Source organism: Gymnodraco acuticeps, unplaced genomic scaffold, assembly GCF_902827175.1.
Source record: "Gymnodraco acuticeps unplaced genomic scaffold, fGymAcu1.1, whole genome shotgun sequence".
Taxonomy (NCBI): domain Eukaryota; kingdom Metazoa; phylum Chordata; class Actinopteri; order Perciformes; family Bathydraconidae; genus Gymnodraco; species Gymnodraco acuticeps.
This window is the reverse complement of record NW_022990425.1, coordinates 6399-27800: the sequence shown is the minus strand read 5'-3', so window position 1 is coordinate 27800 and position 21402 is coordinate 6399. Positions and strand designations below refer to the sequence as shown.

At 42.6% G+C, this 21402-nt stretch overlaps 2 protein-coding genes across 3 annotated transcripts in view; both read left to right on the top strand.

The window, feature by feature from the left end:
* The window catches only part of LOC117551928 (zinc finger protein 420-like), a 38671-nt gene extending 22658 nt beyond the window's left edge, over positions 1–16013 (top strand). The window contains exons 4-5 of the mRNA XM_034225010.1: positions 13916–13918; positions 15433–16013. Coding sequence (XP_034080901.1) covers positions 13916–13918; positions 15433–15934 — 505 coding nt within the window. The 3' untranslated portion in view covers positions 15935–16013. The remainder of the gene's footprint in view (positions 1–13915; positions 13919–15432) is intronic.
* Positions 16014–16906: 893 nt separating this feature from the next.
* On the top strand, positions 16907–19114 carry LOC117551924. 2 transcript variants are annotated; one of them, XR_004569875.1, is made up of 2 exons: positions 16907–17533; positions 18441–19114. XR_004569875.1 is itself a non-coding variant. In XM_034225005.1 (2 exons), the coding sequence occupies exons 1-2, from the start codon at positions 17656–17658 to the stop codon at positions 18806–18808; spliced, it is 723 nt and encodes a 240-aa protein (XP_034080896.1). In that variant the 5' UTR covers positions 17623–17655; the 3' UTR covers positions 18809–19114. The 2 variants fall into 2 exon arrangements, 1 of the variants encoding a protein (XP_034080896.1); XM_034225005.1 differs by lacking the exon at positions 16907–17533 and adding an exon at positions 17623–18010.
* The last annotated feature ends 2288 nt before the right edge of the window (positions 19115–21402 follow it).

Genomic DNA, 21402 nt, shown 5'->3' with positions numbered 1-21402 from the left:
CTATTGTTATTTTAACTCCACCACAGTAATCCATCATCAGCTTTACTTTTTAGATAAAGTTTTAATCACAATTGATCATAACAGGCTTCAACATATACATATTTATATATTACCAAGTGGTTTCACGTACAACCATACTTGCCAACATTGACACCTCAGAAATGAAATCGGGAGCATTTCAAAACCGTGTGGTTGTTGTCCATTCTTCTGAACAAGAATGGACAACTCCACCCTCTGCTCACTCCTTTTACAGGAAAGGAGTGAGCAGAGGGTGGAGTTGTCCATTCTTGTTCAGTTTTCTGTGATATATCTTCCTCACCCTCTCAGACTTTCAGTTGCGCGCACTACTAAAGGGACGTGCTACCATTGAAACCAAACAATGGTGTAGTTTAGGATGACCAAACGTCCTCTTTCGCCCGGACATGTCCTCTTTTCACGCCCTGTCCGGGGGGGGGGGGGTTTATAAATTCATGAAAATGTCCGGGTTTCGCGCATGGCCGTATCCACCATTGAGGTCACCGAGGTCCGGACCTCGGTAATATTTTTCGAGCTGTGTAACAAAACTTGTGAAATAATTGCACTAAACGGGATTCTTTGTAGTACTTCCATTTACTGACGATGGGGGCGCTGCATAACTACGTAGCCTCGATTAAAGCAAACAGAAGAAGACGACATGTATCAACAAACCACCGCAGCTCGGACTTGAACAGGATCAGCGGAGGAGTGATGAGGTATCTAGAGATCTGAGTCCAGCGGGCTGCTTGTGTTTCTGTTCCTCACAGGACATCATATGACCAGCAGATCCTGTGTGAACGCTCTACGTTAGTCAGTGGACGTGCGACAACATGCACACTAACTTATATTGCAGCTATAGGCTATACTTTGATTTAAATTGCGTGAATAAACTAGCTAGAGAGCTAAAGTTAATTACATTCATCCAATGTCAAAAGGATTACCTTTTAACAAACGTTGTAATGCTTTTTTCATTTCAATTTGAGTAAAACATTGGAGATATAAAATTGTATTGTTTTCTTTTTACACTGACTCAGATATAATGAAAAGACTACGTCAGTCGAAGCTCAGCTTTGGTAAGGAAGAGACAGGACAGGCAGAGAGAGAAAGAGATGGAAGTCAGGGAGGAACTGCAGGGACAGTCTCACAAAATAATGTAGGCTTAATAAGCCCATCTATTTATAACAATAGTCTTCATTTACAATATAGACAATAGGCATAATTGTAAAAAAAAAAAAAGGTGCAGTTATGTCATAACATACCATTTTATAAAACACAATTTGCTTACATCTTTGTTCTCTTTGGAGAATCAAACAAAACAGATTTAAATAAAACAAAAAGTGCAAACAAACAAGTGAAATGAACTAAATTGCTTTTAATTCACTGGCAGGAGCGACAAGTGAGGAGGAGCAAAAAGTGAGCAACGAGGGAGAGATTGAACAAAGAGAGAGAGAAGAGGACAGAGAGAGTAATGAACAGGAAGAAGACAGAGAGACTAAAGACGATGAGAGAGGGTGCAGGTTATGGAAAGGAGAGAGACATGGAAAATGAATGTTGACAATGTTTTGTGATCATTTTAGCCTCTTCTGCATGTCCAGATCATTAATAGTAACAATCAACTGATTCTCATGCATCACACTTCCAAAAATAATTGATGTGTCAGCCCACTGACATGGTTTGAAATCAATATATTATCCAATGTGTGACCCCCCCACAGGATTTAAAAAGCACCTAACTAGATCATGACAATTCCAAAAATCTTGGGGGGTATCCCCCGAACCCCCCAAACATGTTTGGACCTCGGTATTTAGGAAATCCTGGATACGGCCCTGCCCGTGGCTGCCGATATGTCGGCACCACGGGATGGGCCGTAGAGGTGGAGGGCGCCGCAGCAACGGGACCCCCGTGCCGGCGCCTCTCCCTCCGCTTCATTGTCGCGCTGCGCTCCCTCGCCTGCATGGAAATGCATGGAGGAGCACGTAGCGGGGCCGGAGGAGGGGCCAGCGGTAGCATCCGGCTAAGCTGGACCCGTTCCTCCTCCAGGCGGCTGAAGCGCTGGGTGACCGAGGAGATTGACCCAAAGAGCCCCTCCGTAGACACGGGGGCTCCGAGGAGATCTTCTCGGTCCTTCTTAGATAGGGCAGTGAGTCCCAACCACACGTGACGAGACGCCACTGTGGCCAAGGAAATCACCCGCCCTGCTGCAGCGGCCACGCCATGAATCAGATTGTTCATCTGACCTATAGCGCGGTCCGAATAATCGCTCCCCTCTTGAGAGAGGAGGGCGGGGGCGACTGCCTGAGGGGTGATCAGGGAGACGCCCAACACGCCGAGATTGTTTGCTGCAGCCGCCATCTGCGTACCGAGCTTGAACATCTTGTCCAGATATTCCAGTATGTCTCGGTCCCGGGGCAGCTGGGGCAGGGTTTGCTTACCCTCCGCCCAACCAGCCGCCCCCGGAAGCAGATGGGCCAGGCTCTCATCAAGGGGGGGCACACCCGAACACGCTGTTTCCGCGCGGCCCTCCACCTTGATGATGCCTGCCATAGCGGCTACTGGGGCCTTCGTTTTAAATGGCTGCTGCCATGTCGCCTCCACACACCGCCATATATCAGGCAGCTGGGGCGAAACGAAGGTCGGCTGCGCTGGATGCACCGGGCCGTAATACCCCGGTCTCAGGCGGCCTATAGGCCTCGGTGGCAGCGGTGGGGGGAGCTGTAGGCCTACACGCTCCGCCGCCAGGGTCATCACCGCTGGGAAATCCCTCCGCGCAGACCTGAGAGTCGGACCTCCAGACACCGAGGCGTCCTCTTCCTCCGGAATCGGGGTTGACTGGCCCCACGGAAGGGAGAACCGGAACGGCACTTCCTCCTCTCCTGACTCGCCCATCTCGACGACGTCGAGCTCCGAATCCTCCACCTCCTCCTGCGGGGCCTCCGCCGACAGGAAATGCTGCCCACGATGCTCACGTGTGAGCCGATGAAGCATCTGGCAGGCTGAGCATATCGGTGTCGGGCCCATACAGCTCACGGCGTGGTCAGGCCCCATACATAGGAAGCAGAAGGGGTGTGGATCCGCTCCCGCGATCAGGTTAGGACATTTCGGACAGGTCCTGTGGTCAAGAACTGACTCCATAACTCTCTATTCTCTCGTCTTTTTAAGCTCCGTGAAAACACTTCCGCCGCTGAAGAGAAAAGGATGATAGTCAGGAGGTGAGGCCTCCTTTTATACGGTGTGATGCGCGCGCATTCAGGTAGGCCCTGCCCAAGGCCGGCTACGTCTAAAGAAGTCTCAGTGGGAGAATGCTCGCAGGGTAAGGTAGTACCCATAGAGTCCAGTAGAGGGCGGAGCCAGATATAACAGTGTAATTGCATCTGACAGCTTTTCAGCATTATCAAGTATACGATCAGGCAGATCTTCATCTAGAATGGACATCATAAATGAAATATGTATAATTGTATATCAAATGCAAATCAAAGGCATAGCAACTCGTTTCATCTGGGTTCCTGCTCATGTTGGTGTGGAGGGAAATGAACAGGTGGATATTCTGGCCAAACAAACACTCAGAAGTATGAACATAGACATAGAAGTTCCACTCAGCAAAGCGGAGGTTCAAACATTCATTCAGAAATATGCACAAACAACATGGCAAGATCATTGGGACCTTAGTGATACAGGAAGACATCTTTATAACATTCAAAGGTATGTGGGGGATGGAAGGAAGGTGGGGTTTAAAAGAAGGGAGGAACATGTCATTTCTCGGATGAGAATAGGTCATACAGGTCTCAATCATACTTTAAGTATAATACAGGTCTCAATCATACTTTAAGTATAATACAGGTCTCAATCATACTTTAAGTATAATACAGGTCTCAATCATACATTAAGTATAATACAGGTCTCAATCATACTTTAAGTATAATACAGGTCTCAATTATACTTTAAGTATAATACAGGTCTCAATCATACTTTAAGTATAATACAGGTCTCAATCATACTTTAAGTATAATACAGGTCTCAATCATATATTAAGTATAATACAGGTCTCAATCATACATTAAGTATAATACAGGTCTCAATCATACATTAAGTATAATACAGGTCTCAATCATACATTAAGTATAATACAGGTCTCAATCATACTTTAAGTATAATACAGGTCTCAATCATACTTTAAGTATAATACAGGTCTCAATCATACTTTAAGTATAATACAGGTCTCAATCATATATTAAGTATAATACAGGTCTCAATCATACTTTAAGTATAATACAGGTCCCAATCATACTTTAAGTATAATACAGGTCTCAATCATACTTTAAGTATAATAGGAAAGCATCCAACCGGAAAGTGTACACACTGCAGCCAGCCAGAAACTGTTGGGCATGTTTTACTGCTTTGCAGGAAATATAGTACTCAGAGAAATGTGCTTTTCCAGACACTGAAGAAAGCAAAATTCCATGACTTGTCGCTATCAGGGCTGTTAGGGAAAACATCAGGCAATATATATTGTGAGATTATTAAATTTCTAAGAGAAATTGATACATTTAAAATAATCTAGAGTTTTGGTTCTTTCTTTTGTTTCTTTTGTTTCTTGTTTTCTGCATAGTCTCTTGTCCACACTCCAGTCCAGTTGGTGGCGGTAATGCGCCTACAAGTTGGTTTGCCAACCGCCAATAAACACAGAAGAAGAAGAAGAAGAAGAAGAAGAAGAAGAAGAAGAAGAAGAAGAAGAAGAAGAAGAAGTGGTGGTAGTGAGTGGATTAAACCTCTTAGTTTACAGTTAATCACGAATCAGAAGTTATTTTATTCAACACAACAGCTGTAATCTTCAGTCTAACAGCTAACGGCTATCGGCTAACAGCTACAGTTATTATTCCAGGTCGGCTCTGGGGGAGTAACAGTTGATTTGTAATGCTCAGCTGACTTTATGCTAGTTATTTATTACACCAGTTGTCTTTAAGACGGTTTGAGTTGTTGTGTTGGTGCTCTTTACCATAGATATGGTTTTAAATATATGCTAACTAGCTTATTAGCATCGCCATTCGCCGTGACGTAGCGTTTGTCCCATTGCAATGAATGGGGTTCTTCAGTTAGCAGCTAACGCTAAGCTAAGCGACGGTTTAGCTCATTAGGTAAATAGATATACTTTATTTAAATAATGATTTATCTTAAAGTGGGAAATGAATGTGTCACAGCAGAAGTGTTTTCAGGCATTACACGAGTTAAACATATTTAAAAGATACAATAAGATATAATACAAATGAAGCATTAGCAGCAAGTATACACACAGGACACATATCACTAGAGTATCTAAAGAATACACAATATACAGAAAATACTGTATACATGGAGTACATTAAACAGTCTCACTAGCTAATGTTTGCTTTCTGTGTTAACTTAGTGATAGTTACACACGGATAGCGCTATAACAGTGGTTCAAACAACCATTAATGTCACTTTCTATGTGAATAAAGTCATTTTAATGAAATAAAAGTGAACAAACTGTGAGCTGTAAGTTAGAATGTAAGTTGCTACACAGATTATGATGAATTATATCTAAATATTTGTATTAATAATAATTTACACAGAAAACCAACTTTTTATCGTAATGGTTAAAGTAATGTGCATGTAACGTTAATAACTATCTGACCTTTCTATCATGTTCTGCTCTGCTTAGCATCACATTGACTAAATGGATCAATTTGGAACATGTTTACGTCACAGCAGCATAGATAAGACACGGCACTGCACATGGTGTGATAAAACACTACATATAAGCATCTAGAAATAGAACATATCATTGAATAAACTCTTTGAATTCCTCCTCTTCACTGCTGACAGTTTATGATGAATTATATCTAAATATTTGTATTATATTAATAATGAAGCAGCTCTGTGGTCTTCATCAGGACAGCTGATGAGCAGCATGGAGGAGAAGAAAGAGACCCCTGGAGCTCAGGTCAGTGTGCACTTCATCACAGTATATTCCTAATTCCAGCGTTTCCGCCAGGCGGGCGTCTTGCCTTCATTTGACGCCCTTATTCAGCTCGGAACGCCCTATACAGACATAAATAAAGCAGCGACTGTATTCACCATGACACAGATAGTCTGTGGTTTGTACTTGTTTAACTTCTGTCTAGTTTCTGAACAGATATGAGGAGCTGTGAGCTCACAACTGTATCATCAGCATACATCACATTCTTCACACACAGAAGGCGGATCATTTATGTACTACTAAACAGGATTGGGCCCAATACAGAGCCCTGCGGTACTCCAGTTGACAAACACTAGACTTATGGTTCTCAATTTGAACACAAGGAGCTGTTGTTGAAGATACTGATGGGCCTATAGTTGGATGTCATGAGAGGGTCCCCACCATAGTTATCAAGAACCCCCCTTGCTTATAGGCAAATTGGTATGGATCAAGTATGTCTTGTCCGTCACAATAGGTTTAGCTGAAGAGGTCATTCCTGTCACGGTTCTCATGGTGTCCCACACTTTTTTGGGGTCTTAGGCTTTAAAAGCTTTCTCAACTGGTGTAGCGAGCTGCTGCATGGAAGTCAGTGACGACATTTTGTCAGTGAAGGAGGAGACAGGGATTTTAACAAATGATTGTGCGTGAGGTGCGAGAGGAATCAGAGCAGCTGCCTTTGCGGCTGAGTCAGCAGGTAAATTAGCAGACCCAATTTCTTAGGGAAACTGGGTCTGTGCTGCTTGCGTGTGCGGCACATTTACAGACTGCAACTTCAGATGGGAGCAGAGTGGCGTCTAGTAAGCCTGCAACCAGTACATGGTTAAGTACTGGTTTGCCATCAGATTTCAGAAATTGTCTACACTTCCAAATAGCCCCAAAATCGTGTACTACCCCCAAAAGCATAGCATAGCGTCAGTGTAAATAGTCACGGTTTTGCCTTCTGCAAACGTGCAGGCTTCAGTTAGTGCGATGAGCTCTGCTGCTTGTGCTGAGACATGGGATTGGTCCGGAACGGAGTACAGCAGAATCTGAAACAACAGGAAAACCCACCCGATTAGTTCCCCCTTGGTCGCGAGAGGCAGACCCATCAATATACAAAATGAGGTCAGCGTTGGTCAGAGGAACGTCTTTTAAGTCCGGTCTAGGTGTGCACACCATGAGAAGTTCGTCACCGTCTTCAGGCAAAGGCATAAGAGGGTTCTTATATGGAGTCAGATTTGGGTCAATATTCTCGGGCGTAAAACAAGCTACTCACGAGCGGAAAATGTGCTTTTACACGCGCATAAAATGACCCTCGCGCGCAGATTAAACCCCCGCGAGCGGCTCTGAGAGACAGCCCTCTTGCTTGCTCGCGGGAGTGTCAGCCTCGCGGAGTCTGTCTACGCGCGCGTGAAAAGTTTCTGGCACTTTGGGGCGGAGCCACTGGACTTTGATTGACAGCTGCCAGGAAACCCGGGGTTGCCAGGTTTGATAAATGCCTGAACTACCAAGAGCCGAGCAGTGACGGCAGCAAAATCTAGGTGCGTACAGCAGACAGTAGCTAGCAGTTTTCGACGGACACAGTCACAGCCCACTGAAAAATATATTGTTTTATATCAAATTAATGTATATTACATTACATTACATTGCATTTAGCTGACGCTTGTATCCAAAGCGACTTACAATAAGTACATTCGACCAGGAAGACACAACCTTGAAGAAAACAGAATCATATATATATATATATGATTATATATATATTAGCTGTACACTTTACGAATATAATAGTTTTTTATGGACAACTTTACCATTCAATCTCGCCCAACTGATTTTGCTGCCGTCACTGCTCGGCTCTTGGCAGTTCAGGCATTTATCAAACCTGGCAACCCCGGGTTTCCTGGCAGCTGTCAATCAAAGTCCAGTGGCTCCGCCCCAAATTGCCAGAAACTTTTCACGCGCACGTAAGGCAAGGCAAGGCAAGGCAAGTTTATTTATATAGCACTTTTCAACACAAGGCAATTCAAAGTGCTTTACAAAAAATGAAAGAGATTAAGAAAATGGCATTTAAAATCAGTCATTAAAAAGAAAAGCTAATTAAACAAACATTAAAAGAAAAAATACATGGGTAAAAGTTACAGTGCAGTCAATTAAACATTAAAAGAAAAAAAGTACATGGATAAAAGTTACGGTGCAGTCTAAGATATGAATAGTTCAATTAAAAGCAGCGACAAAAATAAAAGTCTTCAGCCTGGATTTAAAAGTAGTCAGAGTTGCAGCGGACCTGCAGGTTTCTGGGAGTTTGTTCCAGATATTTGGAGCATAATAACTGAACGCTGCTTCTCCATGTTTAGTTCTGACTCTGGGGACAGAAAGCTGACCAGTCCCTGAAGACCTGAGAGATCTGGATGGTTCATCATTTAGCAGGAGGTCAGAAATGTATTTTGGGCCTAAACCATTCAGTGCTTTATAAACCAGCAGCAGTATTTTGAAATCTATTCTTTGACACACAGGAAGCCAGTGTAAAGACTTCAGAACTGGAGTGATCCACTTTCTTAGTGTTAGTGAGGACTCGAGCAGCGGCGTTCTGAATCAGCTGCAGCTTCCTCATAGATGTTTTAGTGAGACCTGTGAAGACACCATTGCAGTAGTCCAGTCTACTGAAGATAAAAGCATGGACAAGTTTTTCCAAATCCTGCTGTGACATTAGTCTTTTAATCCTAGATATGTTCTTCAGGTGATAGTAGGCTGATTTAGTAACTGTTTTAATGTGACTGTTGAAACTCAGGTCAGAGTCCATGACTACACCTAGATTTCTGGCTCTATCTGTTGTTTTGAACATTGCAGACTGAAGCTCAGCGCTAACTTTTATACGTTCTGACTTGGCTCCAAAAACCATTACCTCAGTTTTATCTTTGTTTAATTGGAGAAAGTTCTGACACATCCAGTCATTGATTTGTTCAATGCACTTACTCAGTGTTTGAATTGGAGCATAGTCTCCTGGTGAAATTGTTACGTAAATTTGTGTGTCATCTGCATAGCTATGGTAACTTATTTTGTTGTTCTTCATTATCTGAGCCAGTGGTAGTATGTAGACGTTAAAGAGAAGAGGCCCCAAGATGGAGCCTTGAGGAACCCCACATGTCATATTTGTCAACTCAGATGTGTATGTACCGATAGAAACAACGTTGTTTCTGTCCTTTAAGTAGGATTCAAACAAATTTAGAACTGTTTCCGAAAGTCCCACCCAGTTTTCCAGTCGGTCTAGTAATATGCTGTGGTCAACAGTGTCAAACGCAGCACTGAGATCTAATAATACTAACACTGAAGTTCTGCCACTGTCTGTGTTTAAGTGGATGTCATTAAAGACCTTTACAAGAGCAGTCTCAGTGCTGTGGTTTGGACGAAAGCCTGACTGGAACACATCCAAACAGTTATTTAAATGCAAGAAATTACTCAACTGTTGAAAAACAACTTTTTCAATGATTTTACCTAGAAATGGCAGGTTTGATATGGGCCTGTAATTGTTCATTACTGAAGCATCTACATTATTCTTTTTTAAGAGCGGTTTAATGACTGCAGTTTTCAGGGCCTGTGGAAAAATACCTGAGTGAAGAGATTTGTTTACTATATGAAGTAGATCTGAGGCCATGCAAGGCAAAACATCTTTGAAAAATCCTGTTGGAATAATATCAAGGCAGCAAGAGGAGGATTTCAGAAGTTGAATAATGTCCTCTAGGTTTTTATCATTAATCTGATGGAATTGTGTCATGATGTCTGAATTGATGTTAAGTGGAGATAGGGACAACACATTTGCTGTTCCTGATGCAGAGGCACTGACTGCTTGTCTGATGTTCTGAATGTTGTCAGTGAAAAAGGAGGCAAAATCATTGCACGCCCTGGTGGATAGAAATTCAGAGGCAACTGACACTGGGGGGTTAGTTAGTCTGTCGACGGTAGCAAACAAGGCACGTGCGTTGTTTTTGTTTTTGGTAATGATGTCAGAGAAGAACGATTGTCGTGCGTTTTTCAATTCCAAATTATAAAGGCCAAGTCTCTCTTTATAGATTTCAAAGTGAACCTGGAGATTTGTTTTTCGCCACCTGCGTTCAGCTTTTCGACATTCTCTTTTCTCTGCTCTCACGGTCATGGCCTTTCTCCATGGAGATATTTTCTTGCCAGTCACTTCCTTTACCTTAGTTGGAGCAATGGCATCTATAACATTTTTAATTTTTGAATTAAAATGATCTACTAGCTCATTTACTGAGATGTTGGCAGGGGCAAGTGTGGAAGAGAAATTCTGAGTAAACATTTCCCTAGTATTTTCAGTTAAATATCGCTTTGTGGTTACCTCTTTTTGAACATTTGTGTGAACAGAAATAGAGCTCTCAAAGAAAACACAGGAATGGTCAGAGAGTGCAACATCAGTCACCACAACCTTAGAGATATTCACACCCTTTGAGATAATTAAGTCCAGAGTGTGCCCCTTATTGTGCGTGAGCTCCGTCACATGCTGAGTCAGTCCATAGCTATCAAGAACACAAAACAGTTCTTTAGCCCCTCTGTCCTGGGGGTTGTCAACATGGATGTTAAAATCACCAACAATGACTAGACGGTCAAAGTCAATACACACTATAGACAGCAGTTCAGTAATCAAAAAGTCATCAAAAAAGCTTGCACAGTATTTGGGTGGTCTATAGATATTTAGGAACAGAGCTCGAGAGGAGCATTTCAGCCGAAGGGCCACATATTCAAAAGAATCAAAGTTTCCATACGATGTCTTCCTGCATTGAAGGGAATCATTGAACAGAATAGCAACTCCACCCTCTTTCTTATGCATTCTTTCCTGACTCATAAAACTAAAGTTGGGAGGGGTTGATTCGATAAGAACAGCTGCACTGTTATTTTGTTCAATCCAAGTTTCTGTTAAAAACATAAAATCGAGATTGTGCTCAGTGATAAAATCATTGATTAAAAATGTTTTTCCTGCCAAAGACCTGACGTTTAATAAAGCTAGTTTAAGTTTGTTAAACACACTATCAGTCATGTTTTTGTTTGCTACTGGCAGGCAGGGCCCCGACATGTCCTGGAAAGAGTTGAGAGTGCCATACGCCCTTGAGCCTGGACCCATCACATATCAGTAAGAGTTTGTTGTGTTTTGTACACACACATCCTTATCAGGCTTCGGAGACTGCAGAAGCCCCCTCGAAGGGAGGGGAGGTGGTCGACGTAGGCACGGTGATGGAGACGGGCGAGATGGTGCGGGGGTAGAGGACATGCTGCCAGGGGGGGGAGGTGGTTGACGTAGGCGCGGTGATGAGGACGGGGGAGATGGTGCGCGTCTCCGCGGTGATTTTGGTGGGTGTCGTTGAGGAGCGGGGGTAAAGGACATGGTGCCAGCCCTGCGTATCGCCTTCGTTTGGTCTTTGAACTCCAGGAAGGAATCTGTGCCAACCCTCTGTATCTCCTTTGTGTGTTCATCGATCTCCAGGAGGGTGGGCGAGGGTGAAAGGGTGAACAGAGTATCCTCAAAGGCGTTGACAGGGGGGGGGGGGGGGGGGGTGCGGGGCAGTGGAGACTCCTCCATTTGTCTCATAGGTCTCCCATAATCAGAACATTCCTCAGGCGGGTGCAGTGATAATTCTTCAGGGTTTTCTGCGTGATGTGTTGTGTCTTTCTCCTGTTTTGATTCCTCTTGCCGCTTGTCCTTGGCAGAGGGAACAGATTGATGACGCAGGCAGTTGAATATGTTAGAGATAAACAATTTCACTCCTGACTTGTTCAGGCAAACTCCATTTGCCTTGAAAAGATGTCTGCGATCCCAGAAAAAGTTAAAATTGTCAATAAAATGAACAGAATGGTCAGTACAGGGCGTTGAAAGCCAGGTGTTCAGTGCAAACAATCTGCTGAATCTCTCCACTCCTCTTCTGACTGGCGGTAGAGGGCCACTGATGAACACCTCTGCATTTAGAGAGCTGGCAGTTTCCAACAAACATTTAAAGTCTTCTTTCAGCACTTCTGACTGTTGTTTCACAACATCATTTGTTCCAATGTGCAGTACCACATTCTTCACAGTCGGATGTTCTGCCCCAATATGCAGGATCTTCTCAGCCAAGTCAGAGACCACATCCTTGGGAAAACAGAGTACTTTGGTGTTGTTCTTATTACACAGACCTTTTACATCTCTTACAGCAGAGTCACCCACAATCAGAGTTTCAGGCCCAGTCGTTAGCTTTCCCTCTAGCCTTTTACTTTTAGAGTAGCTATTGGTCCTTACCCTGCTGCGTGAAGAGGACAGGTTATCCAGGTCATCAGATCTCCGGTTCTCGGTCAGCGGAGCGTATCTGTTCTGGATTGGCACACTTGGTGGTTTAGGAGGATTGTTTGTAATTCTCCCTTTAGCAGCTGTCCACTGCTGTTTCCTAGTATGAATAGGGGTTGAAGAGGCGCTCTTCCTGGGTGATAACAATGCAGGCCAGCCGGTCGCATCACAGATTTCGGAGCTCTGGGCTCTGCCTGTTATCCGTCCTCCCAAATCCCATGGAAATGATTTACTCTTAGGCTTTGCACCCAGAGAGTTCCAGGGAGGACTACCACTTGTAGATTTATTACCCGGTACACAGCCCTCCTGTTCCTTGGAATCCTTGTAGCTGCTAACTAGCTGTGAGTTAGCATACCCTTCTCCATTTTTTTGCAACACTGGTAAAGTCGTGTCATTCCCACGACATAGTCCATTCACTTCCACGTTAACTTCCAACCGTTGCATTTTCATTTCCAACACAGCCATCTTCTGTATAAGTTTCTGGAAGTCATCTGTAGAGAACGGAGGCATTTTGCTACCAACTAGCTTAAGCTAAATAGCAGTAGCCTACCAGGCTTTAGCTGTTGCTAGGCCACGCTATTGTAAGACTGACGTCGTCGTAAAAATGTTGAAATATGGCTGAAACCCTCCGTCTATTTACGAAGATGAACTGTCCCAGTGATAAGTTAATGTCCAGGAGCCGCTGCTCGAAGTTTTCAGAGAATAAGAATAGGAAAATCAGCATAAAAAGTAAGCAGAGGCAAGAGCAAGCAGAAAAGCGTCTGCACTGTAAGAAAGATAAGCAAGCCGTAGACAGACTCCGCCGTAGACAGACTCCGCCGTAGACAGACTCCGCGAGGCTGACACTCCCGCGAGCAAGCAAGAGGGCTGTCTCTCTTGCGAGCGAGCGCAGAGCCGCTCGCGGGGGTTTAATCTGCGCGCGAGGGTCATTTTATGGGCGTGTAAAAGCACATTTTCCGCTCGTGAGTAGCTTGTTTTACGCGCGAGAATATTGACCCAAATCTGACTCCATATTCTTACACCTTTTCCAAAGTCAAATTCAAGCACTTTTCAAGCATTTTCAAGGTGCATTTTCAAGCTTTTCAAGTATCTTACAGCTGTTGTAAATTACATATTTATATGCACATACTCAAATGATTATTTCCCTGCCTCACATTAACTCAGATGTTCTTTATGCTATAAACAACCAAATGTGTGTTTCGTGATAGCATTCTACACGAGGATGAAAAATGAAAGAAAAGAAAACTAAGTTTAGTATTTCAAAATGAGTGATCTGTACGTCTAAAAACCGAATTCAGGCGACCTTTCACCTCCACTTAATTAAATGCACTGGTTGCAAGATAAACATGTGAGTTAATTGATTTAGATAAACATTTTAAGTTGCAAACATTAATTTATAAGTTGTGCTGACGTAATAATGTTCAACTTAATATTGTGTGTCATTTGAACTCTGATTTCTGCGTTAATTGACTTCAAACTAAATTCAAGTTGAAGTAAGTAATGCAATTGGCTTGAGCAACAACGTGGACACACTAAGGACATACACAAGTAGATTGGAGCCAACTTTCCGTGAAACATAATAAAGAGGCCTCGAGAAATTCATGACAGTACCTTGTGTATGTCCTGAGTGTGTCCACGTTGTTGCTCAATGAGCGCAGGTTTGTGAGAATGATGGATGGAAGTGGTGGCCGGCTGAATCTCCGCCGTATTCTGAACGCCTCCCCTCCTTCCTCGTCTCTTTTTCCTGGTGTTTCTAAGCGGCTCCCGAGGGATTTCATCCAATAACGAAGAGCACAGATGGCTTGGTGTATTCGTAGGAGGCCGATCGCATTGTAGCTCTAGCATTGCCTCGTGTCTGTAGAGGCCAGGGCTCCTCGCCATACCCGTTCGTGCTGTCACTCAGGTGGGTCTTGGAAAGTTGAATGGCCAGACATGGTCTGCAGAAGGCAAATGTAATCCACAGGATCAAAAGCATGGTCTCTCAAAAATGACGAGCATACTGAGACTCGCAGTGACAGGATGCCGTCTACCTCTGTCTCCTGTATACCAGAGGTGGGAGTAAGTCATACATGTGCAAGTCTCAAGTTACTGGGGTGAGAGTCAAGCAAGTCAAGTCCTACGAAATCCTGATGAATAACCCCAGTTTAAATCAGTTAAAAGACAGTGGTTATGAAACTAGAGTTTTATTTTCAACATTAACAACAATGGAGAGTGGGGCTCTGAAATCATAAAACAGGTAATAGGGGGTGTGTGTGTGTGTGTGTGTGGCAGCCTGCGGTCGCTCGTTAGCTGTTCTAATGAAGGTAAACACAGTGAAGGCACAGCTCTTTGCAGCTGGTGCTGCTCTTCTCAGATTCTGCTGAGTTACACGTTACTGCCTCCTGGTGCTGCAGAGATTTCATGAAGTGAAGGAGGTTGTCTTCTATAAAGCAGCTGTGGGCAGCAGATACTGTGAGTCACAGACATGAATACATAGGTCAAGGCTGATTGGTTCACAGACTCTCCTGTTTTGCCGATCCGGTGCTTGAACAAATAACTCTACACCCCTGGCCGAAATGTCCCTAAAATGAAGTCCGAGTTTGAAATCTATCTCAAATAATGTATGTATTTCCCCACATAAACATAACAGTCTGCAATGAAACGGCTGTCTCCTGTGCGCTCCACTTCCTACTTTCTCCTGCGAACGAGAAGAGACTTTCTCTCTCTTTTTTTTCTTTCATTGCCCTCTAGGTGCTTCGTACAATACAAATGCAAATATTCTATTTTAAAAAGTAAAGTCCTTTCGAGTCATCTGTCTCAAGCCTAAGTCTCAAGTCATGAATACCAAGTCAAAGTCAAGTCGAGTCTTTTATCAATGTTGGTCAAGCAAGTCTCAAGTCAAAAAATAGACAAGTCATGTGACTCGAGTCAAGTCATGTGACTCGAGTCCCCCACCTCTGGTATATACTTTGGTTAGAATATGGCTGTATTACTGTATCAAATATAATAAAGACAAACAGTTGATAAGTAGTATTTTGTTAACTCAAGGTTTATATTAAGTGAGTTTTTATTGTGGTAACTTGTGTATTTATGCTTTTTAGATTGACTTTCTCTCTTTCTCTGTCCGTCTGTTCTAGAAACCGAAAGGAAGAGAGAGACGTCACAGCTGTCAGCAATGTGACAAATCCTTCACAACATCTGGAACTTTAAAGCGCCACCTGCGTATTCACACAGGACAAAAACCGTACAGCTGTGAAGAGTGTGGGACAACTTTCACTCAATCAGGTCATCTCAAAACACATCAACGTATTCATACTGGAGAAAAACCTTACAGCTGTGAAGAGTGTGGGACAACTTTCACTAGATCAGGTGATCTAAAAATACATCAACGTATTCACACTGGAGAAAAACCTTACAGCTGTGAAGAGTGTGGGACAACTTTCACTCAATCAAGTGCTCTCAAATCACATCAACGTATTCATACTGGAGAAAAACCTTACAGCTGTGAAGAGTGTGGGACAACTTTCACTACATCAGGTTCTCTAGAATCACATCACCGTATTCACACTGGAGAAAAACCTTACTGGTGTGAAGAGTGTGGGAAAACGTTCACTACATCAAGTGCTCTCAAAAGACATCTTCGTGTTCACTCAGGAGAAAAACCATAGTGGTTCTAAGAGTGTAGGAGCCGCAATTAAGCATATTTTGTTTTTTTCACAGTTTACAATAAACAATTCCCATCTATTGGCCTTGTGTTGGGTAATCCCTTTTTCCATTACAGATCCCATCCCAACAGCGCCATCTGTTGACGTAACGTCAGAATTGACAGGCATAATGTTCACTGTTCCTTTAAAGTGGACCTATCATGCTATATTTGAATAATATAGTGTAGGACGAAACCTATATAAGGCATATTTATACTTTTTATTTTTAAAAATACCAAACAGATCATGCATTTTAGCCATTCCTCATTTCGCTCAATTTAACACTGTCTTTGCATGGGCTGATTCTGTGAGAACAGCGCCATCTGTTGACGTAACGTCAGAATTGACAGGCCTAATGTTCACTGTTTCGTTTTCTGTCCGTCTGCCGATAGCGCGCTGTTTCATTGCTTTACATACCAAGGTTTAAGTACACTGTGTCAATAGTTGTAGTATGAGCATCGTCTGGGCTGGCCGTCTGGTAGAATCGGTATGCTCTTCCTCCTGTGTCCACTTCCTCTCCTGTCACCTATGACCCCTTTTAAACACCCCACCACCAAGTGTTCAAAATAACATTCAGGGTGTCCGCGGGGTCTTAAAAAGTATTCAAAGTTGATAATCAATTTAGCGAAAATTAAGGCTATTAAAAAGTATTAGACGGCATTTTCCAAGGTATTAAGAAGGTCCACAGCAACGACAACAAGAAACACCCTTTAATTTACTGAAACAACATGTCGGGAAACCCCCTCAAGGTGGCCCCATGCATAGCGTGCCATAAAATGCTGCTTCTTATTTTAAGTTTCGTTGCCTTGCTCCGCTCGGTGGGGGGGGGTATACCCAGGGGCGGATCTACCGGGGTGGCATGGGGTGGCAGCTGCCACCCTAAAACACATCCTTGCCACCCCAGCTGCCACCCCAGTTGGCAGCTTTGTTTTGAAATAAAAGTTGTGGCTCATCGGACATTTATGAGAAAAAATCTCTAATGTCCGAGTGCAAGTGTATGCACCACAAGACGCAAGCCAGTTACCCCCTCCCTGGCGCGAGCTGAAATGTGATTGGCGGCGATTTCATTTTGAACGGGACAGAACAAATAGAGAAGCATTCGGTGAAGTAGACGGAAGGAATGAGGTAAGACTGATCAACTACGTCTCCTGTGAAATAAGTGTAGAACAAAGCTAATGTTTTCCAGTTACAGAAAAGAGAGAAGTTAGATATGTCCATGTGAATCATAACGTTAATGCTGATATTGAAACGATACAAATCCGGTTGAGTAACGTTATTATCAGTAACTCTTTACTTACCGTAATAATAATAATAAATGATATTTATATAGCGCCTTTCAAGGGACCCAAGGTCGCTATACAGTGTGCGTGGAACGTTAGCTAGGTTTTTGTTTAAAAAAATGTCATGCATGAAATATTTTATATTATCAATCATTTAGCAAGATGTACGACCTGATCAAGGCTAAACGATTCTGCTCTTCAATAATAACTTTGAATCTTATTTCAGGAATCTGTTTGGATTGCAAGCAAAGATTTGGCCACAAGCTGGAGTTTGAAGCACACAGTAAGTGGGAAAACAACAAGCATTTGCTCAAACAGCATTTTCATTTGAACACCATTATTAATAATGATTACTGGTAATATAAAAGAAAACAACGTAATAAATGGACTTTGAATCTTATAGAAATGAAGAGGAAATGTGGCATTGCAATTTTTTTCTCACCAAAGAGGATAGAAAGTGAGGCTGAGCAACAGGGAAGTGACAAGATAAATGACCAGGGACATGAGGAGGTGGAAGGAGATGAAGAACAGCAACAGGAAAGTGTCAGTGATGAGATAGAAGGCAAAGATGAACAGGGACAGGAGGAGGAAGGAGAACACAACAGAGAAGAAGAGACGGAAGAGGGAGAGCATCACATAGACAAGGTGCAAGAGGGAGAGAGCGAGAGACAACAAGACGGCATGCAGAGCTCAGACAGTGAGGGGGAAAGGAATATTCCTAAGCCCTTGCAACCAACGGCCAGTCGAGTTGGTCCACATGGTATGAAAATTGTTAATACAAAGTATAATGCATCTGAATAAGATGCAAAAATCACACAAAAGGACATTTTGCAAAACAGTTTATTTAAGAGACAGGGCTAGCCTCAGTCTAATAAATATATTATTAATTCAAAAAAATTATGTTTGCTTTCCTTAGATAGTTTTGAGTATGAGGAAAAGGGTAGATTGTGAGTATTTTGTGTACAATGTATTTTAGACCTATTATAGCAGCTGAGGTTGAAATTCAAAAATTACCCAAAACAATACACACACCCAGGCCAAAATGTTGTGCTGCACGCATTAACACAGCCAGTAGGTTAAACACATATTGAATAAATGACAGCTCCAAACTGTGTTATAATTAGTTAATTATAATGTGTAATCAGTTAAGCTCTATTACAGTTTGAATATGTTTTACTCCCATTTTCTAGACATATCCAAGTCCAGGTGTGAGGAGCCAGCTCAGCCGACACGGGAGAGTTTCCCCAAGACCCTTCAGGGAGGAGCCAGAAGAAGCTTCAGAACGGACTGGTACAAAACTCATTCATGGCTTGAGTACTCACAGTCCAATGATTCAGCGTATTGTTTCCCCTGTAGACATTTCTCTTTACCTGATGCCCCCAAGACCGTTTTCACCTCAATTGACGGGTATCGTAACTGGAAAAAGGCCACAATGAAAGACAGTGGTTTCTGTTCTCATGCCCGATCTGAAAGCCATGTAAATGCAATATTTGCACGGGGAGAAAACAAGAAAATTAGTGACAGAAATACCTCAATGATGGGAATAATGGATGAGTAAAATAAGAAACAGGTGATTGAAAATCAAAACTACATTAAAACACTAGCTGAGATTCTGATTCTAACTGCCACAGAAAACACAGCCCAGCGGGGTCACAGGGAGAATCCTGACTCAAAAAAAAAAGGTGTTTTTTTAGCTATGTTAGATTTGCTGGGAAACCATGATCCTATGACTAAAAAAAGACTTGAAAAGCAAGCTAAAAATGCAACATACACCAGTAAAACTATTCAAAACGAGATACTGGAATGTTTGGCTGCAATGGTTAAGGAAGAAATAATTCAAGAGGTTAAAAAGAGCAGGCGGGTGATTCTCACGAAACCACCTTTGGTCATGTCTGTGAGGAATTGACAGACAAAATTACAAAAATAATCAAAATAATCAATTCTATATCAAACTGCATTGTGTATTGTATGTGGTACTATTGCTATTTTTGTAGTTGAGGTAGTAATTCATATTTTTTTCACCATTTTTCCATGTAGAAATTCATTACCGTAATGCGTCCGGAGTTTATTTTTTTACATTTAACCCCAAAATATCACAATAAATCTGCACAATTTAATACATACATAAATACAAAAAATTGTTGAAATGGTACATTCTTACTGGTAATATAATTATTTTGGGTCTAAGATTTATGAATTAAAATATTTTTGGATTAATATGTGTGTCCGGAGCATGTGAAGTTCATTACCGATACACTGCCTATTTGGCCCCATTACAATTCCTGTTTGTTTAAATTAGTTTTTTTTTTTACCCATGATGCATTGCATGGAAGAGAAGATGCAAGATAGCTACAAGGTAAGATGTCCTTTCAAGGTCAAGCTATAGATATGTTAAAGATTCAATTTACTGACACCCCAGTGTACACTACTAACTGTCATTACCGTAATGGGGTATTATATAATGTTTTTTTTTAAAGTTATTGATTCCAAAATCAATAGAAAAGTTGCTTTTATAGAGCCAGAATGATAGTGCAAATATTTCTTTTGTAGCATCATGGCTATGCTAACTATTATGCTAGCTAGTGTTATGGTCATTCATTACCGTAATGCTCTGCATTCATTACCATGTCATATAGGAGGCTGTTACGGTAATGAACAAAATTGTTGCGGTAATGAAAGAAATGTGTGCAGCTATGTATGGTGAGCTTTAACTATAAAGAAATAATTTATATATATTATTTGAATCTAATTTATTTAATGAATACTGAATCCCTCTTGAAATTAAGTTCAGAAAAGGTGGAAAGGAAAAGGGCAGCTTCCAAGGTGAGGGTGGTGAAGCACAGAGAGAAAGTGTACAGCAACCCAGATACATAAGGAAGGAAAGAGAGAGGTTAGAACAGGACATCTTCACATTGTGTGTGAGAGAGAGAGTGAGTGAGAAAGAGGGAGAGACAGAGAAAGAGAGAGACTGAGCCAGTGTTTCCACCAGGGGGCCGTCTTGCCGTCATTGGATGCCCTTTTTCAGCTCGGAGCGCCCTCAACTCGAGCCGAGGCGGCCCAAAAAAGAGATTTATCCGAGAGAAGATCGACAATTTTTATCGTTTAAATCAGGGGTTCCCAAAGTGTGAGGCGCGCCTCCCCTGGGGGGCTCCAGAGAGCTTCAAGGGAGACGCAGCCGCCAGAAAAAAATAAAGAGAAACAGTGAAATCTAGCTAGTTAACTTCAGCTAACTTTATGCGAGCTGCAAAATATCTATCATCTAGCCTCCCACCCCATCCAGAGCCTACGCCATCTGACAATGTCACTTCTACACCCGTAAGCCACAAAGAGAAACCGGTCAGCCACAACAAAAGGAAGTTTGTCGGAACCTGGAAAATGAAGTTCCCGTGGTTGTGCTATAATAAACAAAGTCATAAAATGTATTGCACACTATGTGTAAGGGAAAAAAAGCACAACGTGTTCACCTCGGGGACGTCCAACTTCAGGGTGAAGACTATAGAGATGCACATAAAGGGGGTGGATCACAAAGCAGTGCTAGATGCACAGCATTTACGGAGAAACAACATTCAAGTTGCCGTTAATCGAATGGTCTGTGCCAGATCAAAGGCGGTAATTGCGGCCAAGAGGAACGTGTATTACCTGGCAAAAGAACTGTTGCTGACTCACAAAAACAAAAGCTTGAATGAACTGTGCATTCTGCAGGGATGTGAAACCTTGGCAGAACTGCGCGTTTCAGAGAACGCCCTCACAACGACATAGTGCAGGACATGCAGTGCGCCGTAATGTGCTGAAGGAGGATTTCATTGCAAAGTTAAATAACTCAACATTCAAGGGGCTCATGACTGACGAGTCCACGGACATTTCGGTGGAAAAGCTTATTTGCACATATGTTAACCTAATAAATGACGGTGACTTAGAAACCCACTACTTGTGCAACACAAAGATACTGCATGCGACGCTGCTACCGTAACGCAAACCATTAAGGAGCAGTTGCAAAATTACAACATCGACCTGAACGACATAACTGGCGTCCGTACAGATGGGGCAGCGGTTATGACTGGAAGAGAAAATGGGTTCGGGGCGCGTTTTAAAAAGGGAAAACCCAGCCATCGGTGGCACACACTGCGCTGCACATAAGCTAAACTTCCGTGC